Raw genomic sequence first — 24,378 nt, 5'->3', positions numbered from 1 at the left:
TCTCCAGAGCTCTACATAATTGGAACAAGACGCCAGACTCTTGTACTCCAATCCTGTGCAAGGATCCTTGTTTCTATCTTTTCTACCAACCTCACATTTTACCTTTTCATTTCATGTTCTAGGAGCAGAATTAAGCCATTCGGCCTATCAACTGTACTCCACTGTACATTTCAATCACGGCTGATCTATCATTCCCCTTCAACTCCATTCTCCTGGGTTCTCCCCATAACTCCCGACACCCATACTAATCTAGAATCTGTCAAATCACCGCATTAAAAATACACAATGACTTGACCTCCACAGCCTTCTGTGGTAATGAATTCCAGATTCAACACCCTCTGGCTAAATACATCCCTCTTCTCCTTTCTAAAGATACGTCCTTTTATTCTGAGGCTATGACCTCTGGTCCTAGACTCTCCCACTAGTGGAAACGTCCTCTCCACATCCACTCTATCCAGGCATTTCACCAGTCGGTAATTTTCAGCGAGTGTTCCCTCGTCCTTCTTGTTCTCATGTTCTTTCCCATTTATCCACCTTTCTACATCCACCTGAAGCTTACCTGCAGTCTTCCTGCATTGTCAGCAAACATGGATACATCACACTGGTTTCACTCATCCAGATTATGAACAGCTTGGGATGCTGCATCAATCCCTGCAACACCCCAATAGTCACAACCTTAAAATGTCCCATTTATTCCTAGATTTCTGTATATTTATCAGTCCTGGTCAGTACATTATCCATTAAAAATGCAATCTCATTTTGTTTAATAGTGTGGCATCTTTTCAGCCATTCCTGCTCTTAATCTAAAACTCAAGCATTTCCAATGGAACATGGTTAGCTGGAGAAAAATACTCTTCAGAACATATCCTTAAACCTTGAAGGCGTTTAGTATTTCAACATTGTGGCTTCATTTCATGAATCACGAGAAACAATAGTTTACCTACATATATTTATTCTGTTGTGAAATACTTAATTGAAAAGCATAACGCGTGTTTTTAAAGCATCTCAACCTATCAGTGTGTCTATGAATCAGTAGTATAAAACCAATGGCTTTGACTAAACCCAGAGTGCACATCAAACATTCAGTACAAGGTTTTCTCTCACTCATCCTGAGGAAAAGAGGTAAATAGATTGCAAGTGCCTCCGTTTACTGTCCAGTTTCTGTCATCGTTAATACCGGGGTTTCCACTACTATTCTGCTTCAAGCAGCACCAAGCTATACTGGCATCTTACGCTGGCGACTTGGTTTCTCTTCTTTGGCTTCAAAGTTTCTCCAGTACATTGGATCTTCTGGAGCCATAGTAATAGCTGATGAGGTTAGATCCTGATATGTCAACAGTATGAACTGGGATGGTTCCTCATTGATATTCTCTTGTACCTAAAGAAGCAAGAGTATTAACGTTAAAGATGTGTAAAAAATTGTGACAAATCCAGTTAGAATTTACCAGCTATTACAAATGTTCTTATACTTGTTTACAAATGAGCTATATTTGCCCTGAATGATGGTTCCACATAGTCAGACACTGCATGGAAAGTGCAGGTTGAGATAACACGAGAAAAAGGTGCGTTGTATCACTATCCTTACAAAATGAGTTACTTTAACAGACACCATTGTAAAATTCATGTTGGTCTTCTAGACAGTACAAAAGTAATTTATTTGTTAATTCTTGCATATCAATCATCTGTCAAATGTCATAGAAGGAACTGCAGATGCTGGAAAATCAAAGATTGACAAAAATGCTGGAGAAACTCAGCGGGTGAGGCAGTATCTATGGAAGGAAGGAAATAGGCAATGTTTCGGGTCAAAACCCTTCTTCAGACTGAAGAAGGGCTTCGACCCGAAACGCTGCCTCACCCGCTGAGTTTCTCCAGCATTTTTGTCTACGGTCAAATATTATCTTTGGTCAAGACAGTGTCTTCTTCACTTTCCCAGTGATGCCAATAATAAACAACAGCTTTTAGCCAGAATTTCAAAGTTTTATCACCACATGATAGATTTGCAGATATATGAAGGAATTTGGGAATGGGAGAGGGGAGACATTGTTCAATAATGGATCAACATTTTCTGTTTTAATTTCCTCGGACTTCCAGTTCATGCCTCAATCCAACAAACTTCTCTGCAGTTACTAGTGCAGATAAACTATTACCTATGTTTCCCATCAGGATTTCTTTGGAAATCTATATAACTAAAAGTCCCATCTTGACCACTTCCTGTCTGCTCTGTATATTTATTTTAGAAAAAACGCTACCATACATCGCTATGATTTTTCGCCATCTTACTCAGTCCTCCTCCGCTGAGGCAGCCCGAGGATTTTTCCAATCGCTGAAAAATAAAAAAGTTATGAATGCTTAAAAAATCTTGAGATTTTCCCATCGATGAAAAATAAGAGATTTTAGCGTTAAAAAAATCTTGAGATTCTCTCTCTTGAAGGTCATGCCCCTTCCGGAGGGACACGGAAGTGTTGAGTGCCTCAGTCAGTCTCTGCAAGATGGGGGAGCGAGAGGGTCACGACTCTCAGTCAAGCTGTGCATAACACTGAACACATGTCTACTAAACTGTGAGTGGTTTTATTGACCTGTCAGTGCCCTTAATGTGATTTGAAAATATAGTTTGGAAATGCTAAAGCTGTGTAGCCTTTGGTTTGGAAATGCTAAAGCTGTGTAGCCTTTGGTTTGGAAATGCTAAAGCTGTGTTGCCTTTGGTTTGGAAATGCTAAAGCTGTGCTGCCTTTGGTTTGGAAATGCTAAAGCTGTGTAGCCTTTGGTTTGGAAATGCTAAAGCTGTGTTGCCTAATTAAAGTTGCCTTGCCTTCTATATAATTAAAAGTCTAATCTTGACCACTTCCTGTTTGCGCTTTATATTGATTTTAGAAAAAACTATACCACGTATGGCAGATTTTTGGCCATCTTACTTAGAGTCCCCCTCCGCTCATCGGCTGCCGAGGATTTTTCCCATTGATGAAAAACAAAAGTTAGTGTTTAAAAAATGTTGACTCCTGTCAATCACACCATGAAGGCCACGCCCCTTATGGTGGGAGGGGGGACTATAAAAGTAGGCGTGGCTCAGTCTGAGTCTCGTGACCTCACGCACTGGGAGAGGTCACGACTCGCTGTCTTTAGTGGCCTTGCACCCTGCTTGAAATGGTATGAAACTGTACTTGAATTTGGTGGCCTTGAACCCTGCTTGAAATGGAATTTCAAGGAATAGCCGTGAGTCAACTGCCAGCCCACCAGCCGTGAGTGAGTGAGCTGCCAGCACAACAGGCTTGAGTGACTGAGCCGACAGCCCAAGAATCCATTCGGCCCACAATGCCCTCTGGAAACCAGTCCCTTAGCCCACAACACCCATACTAGCGCTCCAGAAAGCCCCCCCCCCCCACTCACTGGCCACCAATATTGGAATTGGTGGAGACGTGGAATATTGCGTTGAGGGACCAGCCCTCCCGTGAGATGCTAGGACCCAACGGGTCCCACTTAGTCTAGTATATATTGTAATTAGCTGCGGTCCCAGCACCGAGCCTTGCGGCACCCCACTAGTCACTGCCTGCCATTCTGAAAGGGACCTGTTAATTCCTACTCCTTGTTTTCTGTCTGCCAACCAATTTTCTATCCATGTCAATATCCTACCCCCAAAACCATGTGCTCTAATTTTGTCCACTAATCTCCTGTGTGGGACCTTATTAAAGGCTTTCTGAAAGTCCAGATACACTACATCCACTGGCTCTCCCTTATCCATTTTGTTTGTTACATCCTCAAAAAATTGCAGAAGATTAGTCGAGCAAGATTTCCCCTTCATAAATCCATGCTGACTTGGACTGATCCTGTTACTGCTATCCAAATGTGCCGCTATTACATTTTTAATAATTGACTCCAGCATCTTCCCAATCACCGATGTCAGGCTAACTGGTCTATAATTCCCTGTTTTCTCTCTCGCTGCTTTCTTAAAAAGTAGGATAACATTAGCTACCCTCCAATCCACAGGAACTGATCCAGAATCTATAGAACATTGGAAAATGATCATCAATGCGTCCACGATTTCTAGAGCCACCTCCTTGATTACCCTGCGATGCAGACCATCAGGCCCTGGGGATTTATCAGCCTTCAGTCCCGCTAGTCTACCCAACACCATTTCCTGACTAATGTGAATTTCCTTCAGTTCCTCCATCACTCTAGATCCTCTGTGCCCTAGTACTTCTGGGAGAATGGTTCTGTCTGCACTAAGGAAGACACAAACAAAGTACCTGTTCAACTCGTCTGACATTTCCTTGTTCCCCATAATAAATTCACCCATTTCTGTCTTTTCCTCGTCACATACCTAAAGAAGCTTTTACTATCCTGCTTTATATTTTTGGCTAACTTACCTTCGTACTTCATCTTTTCTCCCAGTATTGCCTTTTTAGTTACCTCTTACTCCCCTTAGAATCTTTCTTCCTCTTTGGAATAAAGTGATCCTGCATCTTCTGGATTATTGGTGGTAGACAATTGGTGCTGGAGAAACTCAGCGGGTGCAGCAGCATCTATGGAGCGAACGAAATAGGCAACGTTTCGGGCCAAAACCCTTCTTCAGAGTGATTATTCCAAGAAATACCTGCCATTGCTGTTCCACCATGATCCCTGCTAGGGTCCCTTACCAGTTAACTTTGGCCAGTCCTCCCTCATGCCTCCATAGTCCCCTTTGTTCAACTGCAATACTGACACTTCTCATTTTACCTTCTCCCTCTCAAATTGCAGATTAAAAACTATCAATTTATGGTCACTTCCTCCTAATGGTTCCTTTACCTTGAGTTCCCTTATCAAATCCGGTTCATTACACAGCACTAAATCCAGAATTACCTACTTCCTGGTAGGCTCCAGTACAAGCTGCTCTAAGAATCAATCTCGGAGGCACTCTACAAACTCCCTTTCTTGGGGTCCAGTACCAACCTGATTTTCCCAGTCTACCTGCATATTGAAATCTGCCATAATCACCATAGCATTACTTTTGTTACATGCCAATTTTAAGTTCTGTTGCAACTTGCACCCTATGTCCAGGCTACTGTTTTGGGGCCTGTAGATAACTCCCATTAGGGTCATTTTACCCTTACAATTTCTCAGTTCTATCCACAAAGACTCTACATCTCTGATTTTATGTCACCCCTCGCAAAGGACTACATTTAATTCCTTACCAACAGAGCTACCCCACCACCTCTGCCTACCTGTCTGTCTTTTCGATAGTCCATATAACCCTGAATATTCAGTTCCCAGCTCCTATCCTCTTGCAACCATCTCTATAATTCCCACATCATGCCTACCAATCTCTAACTGAGCCTCAAGTTCATCCACTTTATTTCTTATACTTCGCTCATTCATATATAACACTTTAAATTTGATATTCACCTCCCCTCTCACACCAGTTTCTATTTCACCTGCCCTTACTCTCTTATCACTTCTTGAACTTTCCGTCCCATGAATTTTGGTGTCTTTCGTAACTTTTCCTGTACTCTTTCCCTTTAACCCCATCCTCATACTTCCAATTTGTCGACCCCCCCACTATTTAGTTTAAACCCACCCGGGATATTGCACCAGCAAAGCTGCCTGCCAAACAAAGTGAATGGCATGTTGGCCTTTATAACAAGAGGAGTTGAGAATAGGAGCAAAGAGGTCCTACTGCAGTTGTACAGGGCCCTAGTGAGACCACACCTGGAGTATTGTGTGCAATTTTGATCCATAATTTTATGAAGGACATTCTTGCGATTGAGGGGTACTGATTGAGGATGATCAGCCATGATCACATTGAATGGTGGTGCTGGCTTGAAGGACCGAATGGCCTACTTCTGCACCTATTGTCTATTGCCAGAATGTTGGTCCCCCTCCAGTCAAGGTGCAACCCGTCCCTTTTGTACAGGTCACTCCTACCCCAGAACAAATCCCAGTGGTCTATAAATCTAAATCCCTGCCCCCTGCACCAGCTCCTCAGCCACACATTCAGATCCCCAATCTCCCTGTTTCTGCCCTCACCAGCACGAGGTACTGGAAGCAAACCAGAGATAACCATCTCCGAGGACCTGCTTTTCAGCCTTCTTCCTAACTCTCTAAACTCACGTTGCAGAACCTCCTTCTTCTTCCCGACGTCGTTTGTGCTGACATGCACAACCACTTCCGACTGCTCTCCTTCCCCCTTGAGGATGCCCAGCAATTGGTCCGAGACATCTTGGACCATGGCACCAGGAAGGCAACACACCATCCTCGAGTCTTGCCTGTTGCAACAGAATCTCCTGTCTGCACCTCTCTATTGAGTCACCTACCACCACGGCGTTACCTGATGTAGGTCTCTCCGGTTAAGCATCAGCGTCAGGATTTGATTGGAAGACCTGTCCGCCGCTCAGACTGGAAGTGTCGTCCGTCCCGACAGCTTCCAAGAGGGTGTACCTGTTCTCGATAGGTACAGCCACCGGGGTCTCCTGCACTCCACGCTTACTTCCCTTCCTTCGCTCATCGTGTATCCTTGGTGTAACAACCTTATTGTGGGTCCTGTCCAGGAAGCTCTTGTTTTCCCAGATGGTCCCGAGATCATCCAGCTGCTGCTCCAGTTTCCTAACATGGTCCTTCAGGAGCTGCACCATGACTTCCCACATCCTGCAAGAGTTAAACTTCAACAACTTGCCTGCCATTATTTCAGTAGACAAATCCCAATTGGTGGTGCCTCTCACTTTCTCTACCTTTGAGCGTAGTCTCATCACCTCAGCATCCTCGCCGAAGACTTTTCAGCCAATACTTGCTTTTGCTGCTACTGGCCGCTGTTTCTCTTCGACCTTAACGGTAAACACTCGAACCTGGCATTTGGCACTTTATTAAATTGCCTCTGACTCACCTTTTCAGCCAATACTCACTCCCGCTGCTTCTAGCTGCTGCTTCTCTACGACCTTCACGGTAAACACTCGAACCTGGCCTTTGGCGCGCTTTTTAAATCTCCGTTCTCTCTGACTCACCTTCTTTAAGCCAATACTCACTCTCGCTGCTTCTCTTTCTACACATTTTGTTGATTGTAAATTTAGATGCTTCTGCTACACAAAATTACACACCTGCATTTGTATTACTTTATAAGTTACTTTTAAAGGAGGCAACGCAGACAGACCTTCTTTAGATAAAATGTTATTACCTCTCCTGGGTATTTGCCAATGGTGTCTTGTTTGCCAAGTGCAACAGCAACATGATGACGATCATCCAGCATAGTTTCCTAATTTAAAAAGCATTATTTAGTTTTGTATACATGGAAATAAGATAAATATGACGGTTTAGACCGAGATTTACTGAAGGCAGAGGCAATTAGTTTAACTTGGCATAATGTTTGGCATGAAGGGCTTGTTCCGAGGTTGTACAATGTAAAAAAACACAAAAGTACCTGCTTTATGTTAGAAGAATGGAAATGCAGTTTTATTCTGTTGTTGATTGAGAATCTTCATACATGAAGCATGCTGTTAGCATAGATACAGGAAGTAATTATGTAAAATGGAATGCTCCTTTACTGCAAGAGGTTGGAGACAAAGAGTAAGGAAGTCTTGCTACAAATATACAAGACAGTGTACTGTTTGTAGTTTTTAAGGACAGACACATTTTGGATGTTATCCTTGGGTCTGAAGATATCCAACCAAGAGCTGGTGCAGTGAAGGTTACCAAGATTAATCCTGGGATGAAGGGACCGTGTATAAAGAAAGATTGATGGAAAAATGAGGGGCGACCTCAATGAAATATACAAAACTCTATGGAATTGTCTGAATGGGAACGTCTAAACCCAGCCTCAGGGTAAGGGATAACCTCACTTTAAACAGATGAAGAGCCATCTCTCAATGGAAGACGACATTTTTGGAATTCTCTACACCAGAGGAGTCTGAAGAAGGGTTTCGGCCCGAAACGTTGCCTATTTCCTTCGCTCCATAGATGCTGCTGCACCCGCTGAGTTTCTCCAGCATTTTTGTGTACCTTCTACACCAGAGGACGTTGGATGGTGATCCATTAACAATACCAATGGCTAAGATGACAGATTTTTGGGCAACAGTGGAAATTAAAGTTATAAAGATTGGAAAAAAAAGCAAGAGCTGTTGTTAAGGACAGAGCAGGCATGATCTCACTGAATGGCTGAGGTGGCGTTTGGGGTCTTGTGGTTAAGTCCCGCTTCCATGTAATGTCACTCCTCATGATGAAGATCTTCGCCATAGACAACAATTCCAGTGGATTCTGAGGGATAAGATATACATCCATTTGGGAAGACAGTGGTTGATCAGTGATAGTCAGCATGGTTTTATGAATGGGAGTAAATCTCACAAATTTGATAAGAGTTTTTTAAATAACCCAGGTGGTTGAGGGCAGGACAGCAGACATAGTCTATATGGGTTTCAGCAAAGCCTTTAAGGTTCTGCATTGTAGGCTGCTTCGAAAGGTTAGATCGCATATGATTATGGGAGAACTAGTTAACTATATACGGAAGATAGACACAAAATGCTGGAGTAACTCAGCGGGACAGGCAGCATCTCTGGAGATACAGAATTGATTTAAAGGTGGGAAACAAAGGGTGGCGTTTGAAAGTCGTTTTTAAGACTGGAGGCTTTTGACTAGTGGTGCAAGGCCTGATTAGTAAGATTGCAGATGATAGTATAGTAGGTGGTGTCATAGAAAGTGAAGAGGCATATAAAACTAATCAACCAATCCCCTCCTGACTTTCTACTTCAGCCAACACCTCTTCCATACTGCCTAAGTGTTGATGTTACAATTCCATTCTTTTGTTTTGAGCTGGTCTGTGCCTGCCGTTTGTGTGAAGTAAATGGTACTTGCTACTTCATCAGTCCAAGATTATCCAACTTGAGATGCATCTTCCAATCACCAACTCTTTTGATGCTTGCAGAATTACTCCAGAATGGAGAGTCACCTCTCATTACCCACTGGCTGCAGTTTTTCTCGGTCTCCTTGGTGAAAACTCCGTCAAATGCTGCTTGGATTTCAACATCATTCAATCCAAGCTCCAAGCTGCACATTCAGCTGTTTTGTCCATGTATGGATCACGGTTGCATTCAAGAGTCTCTTGTTCTAGTAGAACTCATGAGCATTGATGGGGAGTATTTGGCATCTAAGAACAATGCTGGTGACATCTTCTATCACAACTGATGTCTGAGTACAGTAAAGGTAAAGCAACTGCAGATTAGATTGGGCTTGCTTTTAGAGGAAGATATTTTTGGGCAATGTTTCCACATACTGAATGAATGCGAGGGCAGCTACAAAGAGCCCAAGTCCTCCAAACGGCCCTTTTATCAGTGCTTCCAAATTCAGTTACAAACTCTACTCCAGTGATCTTTGATTTAAACCCCCATACACCAAAATTAATAAAAGAGGATTGGGGGATAACAATTAAAGCACAAATAAGGTTCAGGGCTTTGTGTATTGAGATTATGAAAATAAAAGCAAGGCACTGTTATTGAATTTTCACATTGTTTAGATAGGCTCTATGCATGGTCATGGAAAAAGGTATAGCATATCATTCAATCTAATACCACTAATTGAAGGGAAATTATAATTATGAAACAAACTTTTTTCTGGAAAACAAAATGAATGTATCCAATTATGGTTTGGCGAGAATGTTTTCAAAGTATTGGCAGGGTTTTAATTTTAATTTTATGGCAAATCAATAATGAACAGGCAATCTTAGCACAGGAAAATATAAATTAACAGTGGAGTTTTTTGTGTGTTAAAAATATGAAATGCACTATCCAGTTACTTTTGAGGCAGATTTTAACACTGCAAAACCTGATTTATTACTTTATTAGAAACTAATAACATACACAGAAAAGTTAATGTTATTGAATCATATCTCCAATTGAATTGGTGGTACATGATGGAATTACAGTATCACCAACAGCTAAAGCACGATTAGCTTTCAGTTATTCACAACATTATCAACAATTTGGTAAAGTGGACCAAATATCACATTTCCAAGCTTACTGATGATATTATGGGGGCTCAAGGGCAGACACAGATGTGGAGGAGATTTCAGTGAATAAAGATGCTGAGTGAATGGGCAAAAACGTGGCGGGGACAATATAATGTATAAAAATATGGTGTTACCTACAATGGCCACAAAACAAAGGCAGAGTAATTTTTATTAGCAATGCAGATTTTGTAACTTTGGTATTGAAAGGAATCAAGGTATATTTGCACTAAAGTCAATGAAAGTTAACATGGAAGTGCAACAAGCAAAAAGGAATGCAAATGGTATAGATGAGCAACTGCAGATGCTGGATTATGAAAAAAGACAAAATGCTGAGTAACTCAGCAGGTCAGGCAGCATCTCTGGACAACATGGAAAGGTGACATTTCGCGTCGGAACCCTTCTTCACACTGATTATCTTGCTAATGGTATGTTGGTATTAATAAGAAGCTGAGAGCACAAGAGTACAGTTGCTCTACACCTATTACAGTATATAGAGCACATTTAAATTTAAATATTTAAATATTCTCAATTATTTTAAAATCTGCTAAGTATAAATAAATTACTGGGCACGTCTTTATCTAGCCAATCACTGGACATGAACATTTTTAGATCCAGATGCTATTCTGATCCATTTCTGTGCCTTAAGTAAGGACAATTATCAAAACATGTTCGATTTAAAGGCATTCCACTGTATATAACATCTATAAGATAGAAAAATGCCCCAATGTCTCTCTACAGAAGGGTTAATAAACAGAAAATGTGTGCCAATGTGGCAATAAGAGTTGGATCAAAATCTCCCAAGGAAATTTCGAAAATGTGGTGATTTAAAAAGAGGAATTCAGAAATATAGGAGTGTGAAAGCTAAAAATACAGCTTACTTTTGCCGTAGTCCTGATAGAACAGATAAGAGATTAGAGTAAAATAAATAGTGGATTGGGAATTTTGCAGGATGGGAGATGGTGTAGATTATTGGTACTGAATAGTAAGAGCCCATAAATGGATTTAACCCACGCAATCACAGGGAGAACATGCAAACTCCGTACAGAAGCACCCATAATCAGGATCAAACCCGGGTCTCTGGCACTGTAAGGCAGCAACTCTACCGCTGTGCCACTTTATAAATGTTATCTTTACTGTATGTCTGCAGATAGTAATGGAGGATGAAATGCAATTTTAAGTTCCATGTTTTAAATAATGATCAAAGATGGGTTAACAAAATCAAGAATTTCCATTATTCACTCGAACAAGTAGAAGGAAGTGAGTATTTTCAATGAAGAGAACACCGGATAACTTGCACTAAATTTATGTTATTTACCTCAAACGCCCAGGTTTTTTCCTCTTCTCCATCCAAAAACATTATTGTCTCCTTATGAACATGCCCTTCTTGTAAATGTAATGGCGAGACATGGAATTCAATTCTCTGCAGATCAAATCCAACGCCAATGCCTACCGCCTTTATAAAGCTTTCTTTCAGAGCCTGGAAATTAACCCATTGCATCTATCAGATATTATTTTAAGTGGTTTTTTGTTTCCAAATTAGAAAATCTTCAGTTGTGAAACTTAAAGTAGAACAAGAAAATTTGGTGTGGCAATCATTACAATAAACAATGTAACCATTATGAATTCACTAACACTCAGATTAAGTAAAAGAAAATAAAGTTTAATATAAAGGTACATTTTCTTAACAGGTGCCTTCTTAAAAATTAATTCATCAATTGTATCTGTATCAAGTCATTCATTCCTTCCTTCAAAAGACCTATGATGTTTGTCAATCATACTTAGTCATAGAGTTCAGCCCGACTGGCCCACACCAACAAACATGCCCCATCTACACTAGTCCCACCTGCCTGCGTTTGGCCCATATCCCTCTAAACCTATGATAGACACAAAAAGCTGGAGTAACTCAGCAGACTGAAGAAAGGTCTTGACCCAAAATGTCATCCTTTCCTTCTCTCCAGGAAAGCTGCCTGTCCCACTGAGTTATTCTACCTTTGTGTCTATCTTCAGTTTAAACCAGCACCTGCAGTTCCTTCATACACATTTCCTCTAAACCTATCCTATCCATGTACCTGTCTAAATGCTTCTTAAAGGTTGCGATAGTCCCTGCCTCAACTCCCTCCTTCGGCAGCTCGTTCCATACACCCACTACTACTCTTTGTGTAAAAATACCCCTCAGATTCATATTACATTTTTCACCTTAAATTATTCTTAGAATAATGAGAAAAGTAATAGTAGACTTTGAATAGTAGAATCTGGAGTGCTAGTATGGGTGTTGTGGGCTGAAGGGATTGGTTTCCAGAGGGCTAGTATGGACATTGTGGGCCAAATGGATTAGTGGGCTGGCAGCTCAGTCACTCAAGCATGTTGTGCTGGCAGCTCACTCACTCATAGCTGGTGGGCTGGCAGTTGACTCACGGCTATTCCTTGAAATTCCATTTCAAGCATGGTGTAAGGCCACCAAATTCAAGTGCAGTTTCTTACCACTTCAAGCAGGGTGCAAGGCCACCAAACTCAAGTGCAGTTTCATACAATTTCAAGCAGGGTGCAAGGCCACTAAAGTTGTGACCTCTCCCTCCTCCATCTTGCAGAGACTGAGCCACGCCCACACCTCTGGGTTTTATAGCCCCTCCCACTCCAACCAGAAGGGGCGTGACCTTCATGGCGTGATTGACAGGAGAGAGAATCTCAACATTTTGTTAAACACTAATAACATTTTTTTTAATCGATGGGAAAAATCCTCGGCACCTGATGAACGGAGGGGGACTCAGAGTAAGATGGCCAAAAATCACAGCCGCAAGTGGCAGCGTTTTTTCTAAAATCAATATACAGAACAGGAAGCGGTCAAGATCAAACTTTTAGTAATATAGATAGTACAGTTGTTGCCAACACCATTTGTGACAAACATAAGTTTCCGAATCTGCTGATTTTCATGAGCTACATCCGCACTTTGTACAACACAAACTTGGTCTTGCTACTCAAGTCTGAAATAACCAAAGGATCTTCTGCGGAACCTCACTAATGAGAGGGTTTCTTAAGAATGACATGGCTTTACCTTTGGATGTCAATTTTGTTGAGGGCGGGGGGTTGTTCATGGGGTTCAGAAAAAGAGGCTAACGGTAAATAATACTACGGGGGGGGGGGGGAAATCAATAAATACTTTACGTTTGTCTATTGTGCGCAACAAATCTACCTTTGGCATCAAAACATTATATTTTCCTGTTTAGAAACATTTCCCCCCATTCAATGCCCATCCTGGAACTTGACGGCACTCCTTTCTTGTGTGATTCTGCCAAAAATGCTCACTTTAAGTAAATCAAGAGCAGATCAATGTTCAAACTCTCCGGATGATAGATCGCTGTGCGACTGTTTTAGTACACTGTCGAAAACGAATCTTTACTAATCCCGAATGCCATTTTGCCACAGAATTTAAAAAGTGCGCTATTACAGGGCTCTCGCTTAACTTTTTTTCCGTTGCCAGCCGGGCAACCTTGGCAGCTTTTTAGGTTGCCAAATGACAGTTTAGGTGGTCATTTAAGATGGCGTGCGATAATGTGCTCGGACGAAGTGCGTAGTTACCAGTCGGAATTATACTCAATGAAGCATCTTCACATCTGCTTCAAATAAAGTCACAAAACTAAACATTCACCAATCAAGACATGCTATATCCCACAATGACATGCAGCAAAATTATAATACGGTATCTCAACTCTTTTTACACATTGCAATTAATGCAATTTCTATTAGTTCTTTCCACTTCCAAACAAAAATGTGGTTGGATTATTCAGCATATGATCAACCTGTGTCAATAAATCCTGGACCATGGTAACATATATGCGTACGTATAGTTGTGAATGTTTCTCATTAAATAACTACAGTACTGATATTCCATATTAAGAGCATTGATTTGCCGTTAAAATGAATTATGTAATAACGTGTCAACGGTAGCAGTGACAATCGAACACTGCGGTTTTAATGTTTCACGTGTTCACAATATAATTAATCTATCTTTATGGATTAAAACAAATAATAACATTGGGAATTAAAACATATTTGATTGCATTCCGTTATCAAACATCGTCAATGTTCGCTCTGAAGACATTTCCAGGACAATAGGGTCAGGGAGGGGGGTGTGTGTGAATCAGTGCAGGGTGGATAGATGGCGGAGGGGGGGGGGGGGGGGGGGGGGGGGGGGTTAGAAGGCAGTCGGTACTGAATGGATGGATTGAGGCAGGTGAATTAGTACGTGTTGGTTGGAGTAGGTAAAATTGTGAGGGGAGAGCATGGGGGATGTCAGTGATGTTGAATGGGGAGGGGGGGGGGGTTCAGTACGGGATGGATGGGGTAGACAAAAGTGCTGGAGAAACTTAGCGGGTGAGGCAGCATCTATGGAGCGAAGGAAATGGGCAACGTTTCGGGTCGAGACCCTTCTTCAGACTGTTCCCCACATACTTCTTGAATGGGAAGATCAGTACAGGATGGATGGGGAGGGGGGGGGGGGAGATCAGCGCAGGATGAGTGGTGGGGGGGTTAGTTCAGTGTGGATCGGAGGGTCTGTGCAGGATGAATGGGGGAATCACTACAGGATGAATGAGGGGAAGGTGCAGGGTAAATGGAGGGTGGGTCAGTACGGGATGAATGCGTGGATTAGTACAGGATGGATGGGGGATCAGTACAGGATGGATGGGAAAGGGGTAAGTACAGGGTGAATTGGGGAACCAGTGTAGGATGGATCGGGGGGGGGGAGGGGGGGGTGGCAGGAGAATCAATGCGAGGTGGACAGGGTGAACAGCGCAGGATGGATAGATTGGGGGGGGGGGGGAGCACAGGGGATGTCAGTGAGGACTGAACAGAAGTGGGAATGGGGATCAGTGCTGGATGTAGAGGAGGGGTCCCAGGATAAAGGGGGTGGGTGGAGGGGGCGTACATGAGAGAGAGAGAAGGGGGGCGAGGTGGGGAGGAAGTAAGGTCAGCGCTCCTCGGACAACATCGCCCGCTGCCTTGGCCGTTGAGAACTCCTCGCCACCTCCTCCCTCCTCCGCCAGCCAATAGTAAGGTGCGGGGCCGAGCGGTGCAGTTCAAAGATCCCATAGGATCTATGGTGCAGCTGCTTCAGAAGTGTCAGAGCGAATGACGGGTCCCGCACAGCAGCAGCAGCGGCTCCATCTCCTCCTCCTCCCTGATAAAGGCCGCTGCTTGCAAACCCACTAACGGCGATAACCGCTTTCAAAACAAACCCTCCCGCACGCCGAGGCCTCCCCCCCTCCCTCCTCCCGGCCTCGGCGTGCGGGAGGGTTTGTTTTGAAAGTGCACCGTTAGCGGATTTGCAAGCAGCGGCCCTTATCAGGGCGGGCGGGGTGCGGGAGGAGGAGAAGATGGAGCTGCTGTTCGGGGGCCGTCATTCGCTCCGACCCTTCGTCACCCCGCATCTAGTATCTTTCCCATGCAATACAGCCGTCACCGCCGACACAAAATGTTGCGTTCCTTTTCTCCAGAGATGCTGCCTGACACGCGGAGTTACTCCAGTTTTTTGTGTCTATCTTCGGTACAAACCAGTATCTGGTTGCCAAGCCGGGCAAAATGACTCGGTGTTTAGGTTGCCCGGCGGCGCTTTGAGTGGTCAATGGCACCCGGGCAACCGTTATTTTCGAGCCCTGTATTAACTATCTTGGCCAGCCTCGAAACAATAAAGGCCAACTTTATTACATGATCTGTTAAGGGATTCATAAAGGACTTCAACAAATGAGGATGGCGATTCTGTCTAGGGAGTTTTGCAACACGCTTTACATAAAAATATGAAGACTACAATTCCTTTAATCTGTAAATCGTTCTTTAAAAGTAAATTAAATCAGTATATGAGAAAAACCCGATTATCCATAGTACCTTACAAATCTGGAAACAAGTGAAGTCAACCCTTAAATTGAGAAATCTATCTCTTCTCTCACCAATCGCCAACAATCCCTCGTTTAAGCCGTCTATTTTAGACAAGGCGCTCATACATTGGGAAAGATTAGGAATTAAAAAACTGGGAGATCTTTATGAGAGGGGGACTCTCCTCTCATTTCAAGAATTACAGTCGAAATATCATCTGAAAGGTAGCCAATACTTTAGATATCTTCAAATACGAGACTATTTGAAATCACATACCCAAGTGTCAATATATGGTTCCAGACATACTAGACGAATGCATGAATAGAATCTCGGATTCAAATAAGTTAATATCGTACCTTTATAATACCCTTTTAAATATACAAATCCCATCGCCGGAAATAATCAGGCGAGCTTGGGAAGATGAATTGGGCCTAACAATTTTAAAAGAAAGATGGGAGGAAAGCCTTCTATATATACACAACTGCTCTCTTAACGTTAGGCATTCGTTAATACAATTTAAAATACTGCATAGACTTTATTATTCAAAGTCTAAACCGAATAAGATCTTCCCAAATGTTTCACCTATTTGTGATAAATGTCTCCTTCAGGAAGCAACCATAACTCATTCTTTTGCCTCCTGTATAAAGTTACATAATTTCTGGAGGGGAATTTTTGAATTTTTTTCTAAAATACTTAAAATAAAATTGGACCCCGACACAGAATTGATTACTCTAGGTACGTGTCAGAAGCCTGTTCTGAGCTAACATTATTTCAAAGACGTTCCCTTAATTATGGCCTGATAACGGCGAAAAAACGAATACTTAAATTTTGGAAACATACATTAGTCCCTACTGTAAAGATGTGGATTACAAACATGTCCGAGACACTACATCTGGAAAATATTAGGCTTGTCTTGGCAGAAAAACCAGATCCATTTTTCAAGACATGGACACCCTTTACCGAATTCTTACAAGGATAGTACGGCGCAACACAAATTTGGATTTAATCCAACTATGGGTTGGGTGAGGTGGACGGGGGGCGAGGGGCAGGTATATCTCCACTTTTTTCTTCCCCCCCCCCCTTTTTTTTTCCCTTTCATATCTTTATTCATTCTTTGGCCACACTACTTTGGTAGTCTAGGGGTTCTATTTTTTCACTTTTCACTTTTTCTCTCCTTCTTTCTCTCTTCTTTTCCTTCATTTTCAGGTTAAAAGATCAAAATTGAAGCTGTACGATAATTGTATAATTTTACATGCCGAATGTTTTATTCTTGTACAATTGCTTAGAATAAAAATAATTTAAAATAAAAGAAAAATAGATAAAAGTAAATTACAGAAAGAAATTACTCCAACTTTCTGTTTTTAGTTTAATTTCTTGCTATGCTTCGAGGACTACTTTGATTACACTGGCTCTTGCACTTTGGATGAACGCTTTTACAATGATCCTTGTATTTTATGTTGTGAACTAATTTCATTTGGAATAATACAGAGTGACAGTAAATATGGAAAGTAATTTGACTGATTTTGAAAGATAAGATTCAATCCCACTGGGGATGGCCTGAGATGTCTGAACATTAGATCATAAGATCTCAAGACATAAGAGCAGTTAATCCCTTCAGCCCATCCAGTCTGCTCAGCCATTTGATCATGGCAGATCTATTGGTGACATAATGCCCTAATTAAACTATTTACTCGATAGCTTAAAACTGTTAACTTGCATTATCTCACTCCAGGACCACAATTAAAGATGATCCAGAGCGGAATGAAATTCAGCCTGTCATCTAAATGTGTTGCCATGCTTGGAGCATCCCACTGTTTTAGTAGCCCACAATCTTGCTTTAAATAGTTGGCCCTCAGTGATCCCCACCTCAACCATTCCCCGAATGCTCCGTGAACCAAATTATCCTAATTCCTCTCCACGGAGAATTAAAATAGATACAGGTGCACAACCTTTTATCCGAAGATCCAAATAACGAAAACCTCCGAATAGCGGACATTTTTTCGGTCCTTGAAGAAAGGTCCTTGAAAACGTTCACCGAGGGCGGCCCGCAGAGGTGACAGCGGAACCTCCGGTCGGTCCTCGAAGAAAGGGGAACTAAATCCCCATTCATAAAAGAGAAGGTGAGGGTATATTGCGCGGGAGGGTTAATAATTGACAATATGTTGCTGCCTGCCCGCTGAGTTAAAAAGTTCCCACGGTAGACTCACGATACACGTCTTGCGTGGGAACTTTTTAACTCAGCGGGCAGGCAGCAGCAGATTGTCGCTCCCTTCAAATTCACCCCACCTACACCCCTCTGCTTCCCGGCCATGTGTGTGACCCCTTCCCTCCCCTCTCCAGCTCCCCGCCCATTGCACCGGCGCGGGGGCTTTGCACTGTCTTCACGTCGGCGATGCCAGTCACTGGAGACGTCAGGACCAACGGGACACCGACCCCCAGGCCCACTGCAAGCACGGAGATCCCAGAGACCCACAGCCAGCAGCAGCCCAGCCCCGTTCCAACTCCAGAGGAAAACTGCAAACTGGCCGGAGACATCAGGACCACCAGAAGCCGCTCCCCGATGGGCCGCTACGGCGACAAGTGGCAGTTCGCCCACAGCCCGAGCTGTGCCCGCTCATCGGGACACCAACCCCCAGGCCCACTGCAAGCACGGAGATCCCAGATCAGCAACTCCAGCCCAGCCCCGCTCCAACTCCAGAGGAACACGCTCCCCGTATGGTCAGAAGCTGATGGTGTGCAAGGTGCGTCTTGTTCTTGGGGTCGCGCAGCTCGGGCTGTGGGCGAACTGCCACTTGTCGCCGTAGCGGCCCGTCGGGGAGCGGATTCCTCTGGAGTTGGAGGGGGAGGGGGGTATTGTGCTGTTTGATCGCCTCCTACTATCCCAGGGACAGGGAGACAGGACGTTCACCGAGGGCGGCCCGCAGAGGTGACAGCGGAACCTCCGGTCGGTCCTCGAATAAAGGGGAACTAAATCCCCATTCATAAAAGAGAAGGTGAGGGTACATTGCGCGGGAGAGTAGGAATCCCACGACAAAGTTGAGTGAGCGTTCACCGAGGGTGGCCCGCAGAGGTGACAGCGGAACCTCCGGTCGGTCCTGGAAGAAAGGGGAACTAAATCCCCTTCATAACATAGAAGTGGAGGGTATATTGCCCAGGAGGGTATATCGCCTACCTGGAAGAAACCGGACATTTTTTCCAGGATGTCGTCTGCACACCAAAGCTCACCAAAGCTCACGTTTGGCGCCAAACGCACGTCGCCTCTGCTGCACACGGATATAAGAGTGTGAAAATGTCGCCTTTGGCCGCCTAAGGGCATGTAGCCCCGCTAGGGTGACATGAGTGCGAGAGGTGATTCAATGCTGCGGGCACATTTATAAATTCAGGAATTCATTCAACACACTGCATTTCATACAGACATTTATTCTGCAAGAAAAAACTACATTGAAGACTCAAACTCGCGACCGAGGAACTGCCGGGATCAAGGCGCAAACTCGCGACCTTGCGGATATGAGCCGAGCACTCTACCACTGAGCCAGCCATTAAAATCTACGCTAAAAAATTTCCATTCCGAAGGCCGACAAATTCCGAATTACGAAAAGTGTCTGGTCCCAAGGCTTTCGGATAAAAGGTTGTGCACCTGTAGTGCTTTATAAACGATTCTTCACACAGATTATTTTTCCTTCTTTGTTATAAACCATTTTAAATGAAAGGTACCTTTGGAAAAACAGCTTTAATATCTCATGTCTATCTACAATTTTCTTCATAGATTTCACTCAGATGAATTCACCCGATACGCTCTCTGACTTTCATGTCGTGGAGCATGTCCAAAACTGGACACATTGTAAATTGGTATGACCACTGCATCAGCTGATCATTGTTTTTTTGCAACCATACTCTGTCCTTGTACGACTAACCTTGTGACATGTCCAGTTAAAATAAACATACAGCAGTCACCTGTAAAGCAACATATCAAAGCATATTGCATTTTATATTGCAAAACTTGTAAACTTGTCTTTATTTATCTAGGTTGAAATTGGCACTTTAAAAAAAATGAAACATACCCAGTATCTGTAAAATATGTCCAGTTTTTCCCATTCATCACCTGCTGTATGGATTGTATTCCATTCATGATCTGTGAATTGTCTTTTCATAATTCGGAAAAATTCTGCAACAGAGGTGCTACCTACCAAAGGATAAAAAAAATCCCCCAATTATTTAACCATTTATTTGGTAAACAAAGCTAAAATAAAACCAACACAATGAAGGAATTTCAAATAGTTTGGATAAATTGAAGATAGGTCGGTTAGTTAATCTGCAGTTCCTTCTTGAACACAACGGTTAGTTAATTTACAGGCAACACAAAAATTAGAGTTGTATTGTGAAGGTTGGTGCCAAAGAATACTGTAGAATATAGATCAGTTACAGAAATGGGCAAAGAAATGTCAGATGGAGTTTAATCTGAGGTAGTGCAAAAAATTGCAAGAAGGCACACATTGTTATAGCTTTATATAAGTATGGTTTGGCAACATGTGGAATATGGAGTGCAGTTCTGGTTGTGAAACCAGGGCAGGACGTGCACAGTAAATGGTAGAGTGCTGTAGAGTGTTGCAGAACAGATCTGGAGTAGTCACATGATTCCCTGAAAATGGCAAGTCAGGTCTTTGGAGCACAAGAGGTTGAGGAGTAATCTTAGAGGCGTACAAGATCATGAAGGGCATGGTAAAATGAATGCTCAGTTCTAAAATTCAAGGGCATAGGATGGATGAGGGATGAGATTTCAGAGGGGCATCAATTGTAGCATTTTCACTCAAAGGGTAGTAATTATCTGAATGAGTTGCTAATGAAAGCTGTAGAAGTGGATAGAATTATGACTTCTAAAAGCCATTTGGGCATGGATAAGAAGGGTTTAGAGGGCCATGGGCCAAATGGGACCAATATTCCAACTTGGTCTGCAAGAACAAGGTGGGCTGAAGGGCCTGTTTCTGTGCTGTACGGTTGTATTGCTCTTTCACTGTGATGCAGCTGGTTTGATTGCAAAGGTTGTATGCTGATATTACCAAGTTATGTATAGAAGCTTTTATAGAAGTACTTACATGGACATTTCAGAGTACTGAGTTTATACATGACTGTTGATACAGATGCTTAAATGTTCTGGATTTACCAGATTACAAGAACAGGGGACTATTATATATCAGAAATTTAATGGCTGTGAATTATAAATAACATTTGAACAAGCGAATTTCACCATTAGAAAAAAAATCACAATATAAATATCTTGGATAATGACTAATAAAATTCCCCTAACAACTTGATTAGGCTTACATGTCAGTCTCACATTCTATTTTTGATTGCAATGCAAGTTGTTAACTGTACATTTTTCCTCCCTCGATATGGCATTTGAAATTTGACTGAATGGAGAATTTGTCTAACTAAAGCATTTTGAAAAATTGTGAAGTAACGAGCATAATACAATAAAAGAGTCCAATCGAGTAGCTAGAATGGTTCATTCAGTAACAAATCTGGTACAGAAATGTCAGGAAAGTTTGCAATAAGGAATAAAAGAAAAAAAGCAGAATTGATGCGAGTCCCTTTAAAATCCACAACAAATTAAAACCCAGAAAAATAGCACTATACTGTAGGAGTTGCTTGACACCGTCAAAACGACTGGCTGTCACCAATTAATAATCATCACACCTAAAAAGGTACTTAGGCCTTAAGTAATTTGGTTTAAAGTGCCATCTTCAATTTGTATCCACAATGAAATAACAGGAAAATTGTGAGACCCGATGGAGGGCATTTTTGTTAAGTTAATGGTATGACTTTTACACCATGGACAACTTGTGCAATTAATCGGCAAGTATGAAGTGATTGTAGCATTTGTCAAATGATTGCACTTTAAGTATCTTTGCTACTTTGACAATAATTATTTTAAAGCAGGAAATGAATTCACAAAATCCTATTATAACTATTAAGAAGGTGGAGAGAATATATAGTGGCCAGGAAAGGGAATTTACAGAAAACAAGGTGGGGATTATGGGGTTTTTCCCACCGGGTGGCGCCGTCAGCAAAGACAGCCTCACCTACAGTCTGTTTGTCTTTTCGTCTTTTTTTATTATTTTTAATACGTTTTAAAAAGTATGTGTTAATGTTCTTTGGTTTGAACCTGGGGAAACCTTTTTTTCCAATCTCTTACCTTGCCCGAGATTCTGGATCGTATCTCCGGACGCTCTGCGGCCTAACATCATGCAGCTAGAGGCCTAGCTCGTGACTGACTCTGAGCCTCACTGCGGGCCTGTGGACTTACCATCGGAGACTGTGATCCCTTGCCTGGGATCGACGCTCCAACTGCGGCCTGCGGATTTCAACATCGAGGAGCTCGTAGTCTCGGGTAGAGACTGATGTCAGGAAGCTCCAAGCCGCAAAAGGTTCGACCGGTCCCGACTCGGGAGTCCAATCGCCTGGAGCGGGAGTTGAGATCCCCTCGATGCAGGAGCTTGATCGCCCCGATGCGGAGGGCTCGACCGCTGGTTGCAGGAGCCAAGTTCGTCCCGACAACGAAAGTTTCGAGTGCCCCGACCACGGGGGAACAAAAAAGGGAAGAAGTTTGAACTTTCTTTTTGACTTCTATCACAGTGAGGAATGTGAGATGTTCATGTTAAAAATTTATTTGGGGGTCTTGTTGCTCTTTATTGATATGACTGTACGGCAATCTGAATATCTCTGTACCCTAATTGGTACATGTGACAATAAACTCACCTTGAATCCTTGAGGTACTAGAGGGATCAGTGCTGGGACTTCAATTATTTACAACCTACTCATGAATTGGATCAAGGGACCCAAAGAGCTGCAGTCAGATTTGCTGATGTACACCTTGAAGAGGACACAAAGAATCTGCAACGTGATGGAAATAGGTTAAGGTTGCGGGTGATAAGTTGGCAAATTGAGTAATAATGTGGGAAAATGGGAAGTCGTTCACTCACGAAGGAAGAACAAAAAGCAAAATGATTTAAATTAAGTGAGAAAACATATATGGCTGGAGTATAAAGAGATCTGGGAGCCCTAGGACATGAAACAAACATGTAGCATGCAGACACAATAAATAAGTAATTAGGGAGGCTCATGTTATGCATTTAGAAATGTAGGGAAATGTTGATGCAATGTTTCAGAGCATTGGTAAGACCTACCTGGAGTACTTGCACTTTATATTTAAAAGTTAGAATATACTTGCATTGCAAACTGTAAAGGTTTAAGGATTAACTCTCAGAATAAGAAGCGGATGAATACATAGAAGTTGAACAGGATGCCCAAAAATCCAATTTTAAGATTATAGTATCTTTAAAATTCTGAAGGAGATGATGGCATCGAAACCGACAGAATATTTTCTCTTCTTGTGTATATAGCACTTGGAAACAGTTTCAAAATAAGGAATTAAGAAACAAGAAATATCCAGCACTGTGGTTCTTAAATTATATTTTTAACCTTACAATTATGAAGTTTTTATTCCAACAACCTAATCTGTCCTGAAATTAATTCTGGATCAGAGCAAATATTGTAGTATTCCATCCACAATAAATTTGATAGTGAACGTGTTACAATGGGCCCCATTCCAGGTTATGCTATTTAATCAAGATCCTGATTTATTCCGAAGATTAACTAAAGCTGCGTTTTGTGATTGTGGCAGCTTCAATACATTCTGATAAGAACACTATTTGACTGCAGCTCCATTGTCTTTAATTCTGTCAGACAATTAAGAATTGAATGAGTTACTGCATTAAACCGTACCAAGATTTATTACTCCTTAAATAACTTAAGAACATATTCACCGAGCAGCATTAAACAGTCTTTGGAAGCATGGCCCAATGCCATCATTGCCTCATTGAAATCTCCATCCCAAACTGCAGCATCATCTGTGCTAATTTCTGGGGACTGTATACTTGACTTCTGAGACTAAGCAAGATGACAAAGGACAAAATATTCTAATATTCTTCCACAACTAAATATTCTAATATTCTTCCACAACCAAATATCCACATCCCAAAATTCTAGTTCTACCTCCAATCCACCAATCACATCTAATTTTGGTGACTACAATTTATACCCGACTTCCCAATACTATCGCCGATAAACAGATATGAAGACCAACTGTCAACACAATGAAGCCCATCTGATTTTGTCTAGTAAAGGAAAATCTATCAGATTCAATGTAGAGTTTGACCACAATGGCGTTTGATATGCTGATTGCAGAAGGATTTCTGGCAGGCGATTTGACTACGTTAACCGTGACTGAATTATGCACTCTGTCTTTTGTACAAATCTGATAGTATACTGTTATGATAAGAATATCGGATTGGTTCGGTGATCTTAAATAGGGCAAATATATTTTGGTCCAAACTAGTCACACAAAGAAATGACAAACTTTAGAATATGTCAAGTGCCATGCACTAAGCATCTGGAATGCATTCCAACCCATGCAATGGACGTGGATATCGACGATCTGTTGGTTAAACCAAGCTCCCGTTAGGCGATAATAGTGGGAAAGCCTGTCAGTATTA

General features: G+C 42.2%; 1 protein-coding gene across 1 annotated transcript in view; it reads right to left on the bottom strand.

The window, feature by feature from the left end:
* Positions 1-541: 541 nt before the first annotated feature.
* Positions 542-24,378, bottom strand: part of aasdhppt (aminoadipate-semialdehyde dehydrogenase-phosphopantetheinyl transferase) — a 38,095-nt gene continuing 14,258 nt past the window's right edge. The window contains exons 3-6 of the mRNA XM_033022677.1: positions 19,888-20,009; positions 11,274-11,435; positions 7,139-7,216; positions 542-1,378 (exon numbers count right to left, since the gene is read on the bottom strand). Of these exons, the coding sequence (XP_032878568.1) occupies positions 1,217-1,378; positions 7,139-7,216; positions 11,274-11,435; positions 19,888-20,009 (524 nt within the window). The 3' untranslated portion in view covers positions 542-1,216. The remainder of the gene's footprint in view (positions 1,379-7,138; positions 7,217-11,273; positions 11,436-19,887; positions 20,010-24,378) is intronic.

Source organism: Amblyraja radiata, chromosome 6, assembly GCF_010909765.2.
Source record: "Amblyraja radiata isolate CabotCenter1 chromosome 6, sAmbRad1.1.pri, whole genome shotgun sequence".
NCBI classification, from domain to species: Eukaryota; Metazoa; Chordata; class Chondrichthyes; order Rajiformes; family Rajidae; genus Amblyraja; species Amblyraja radiata.
The sequence above is the reverse complement of the archived record's forward strand: the minus strand, read 5'-3'. Positions and strand labels throughout refer to the sequence as shown.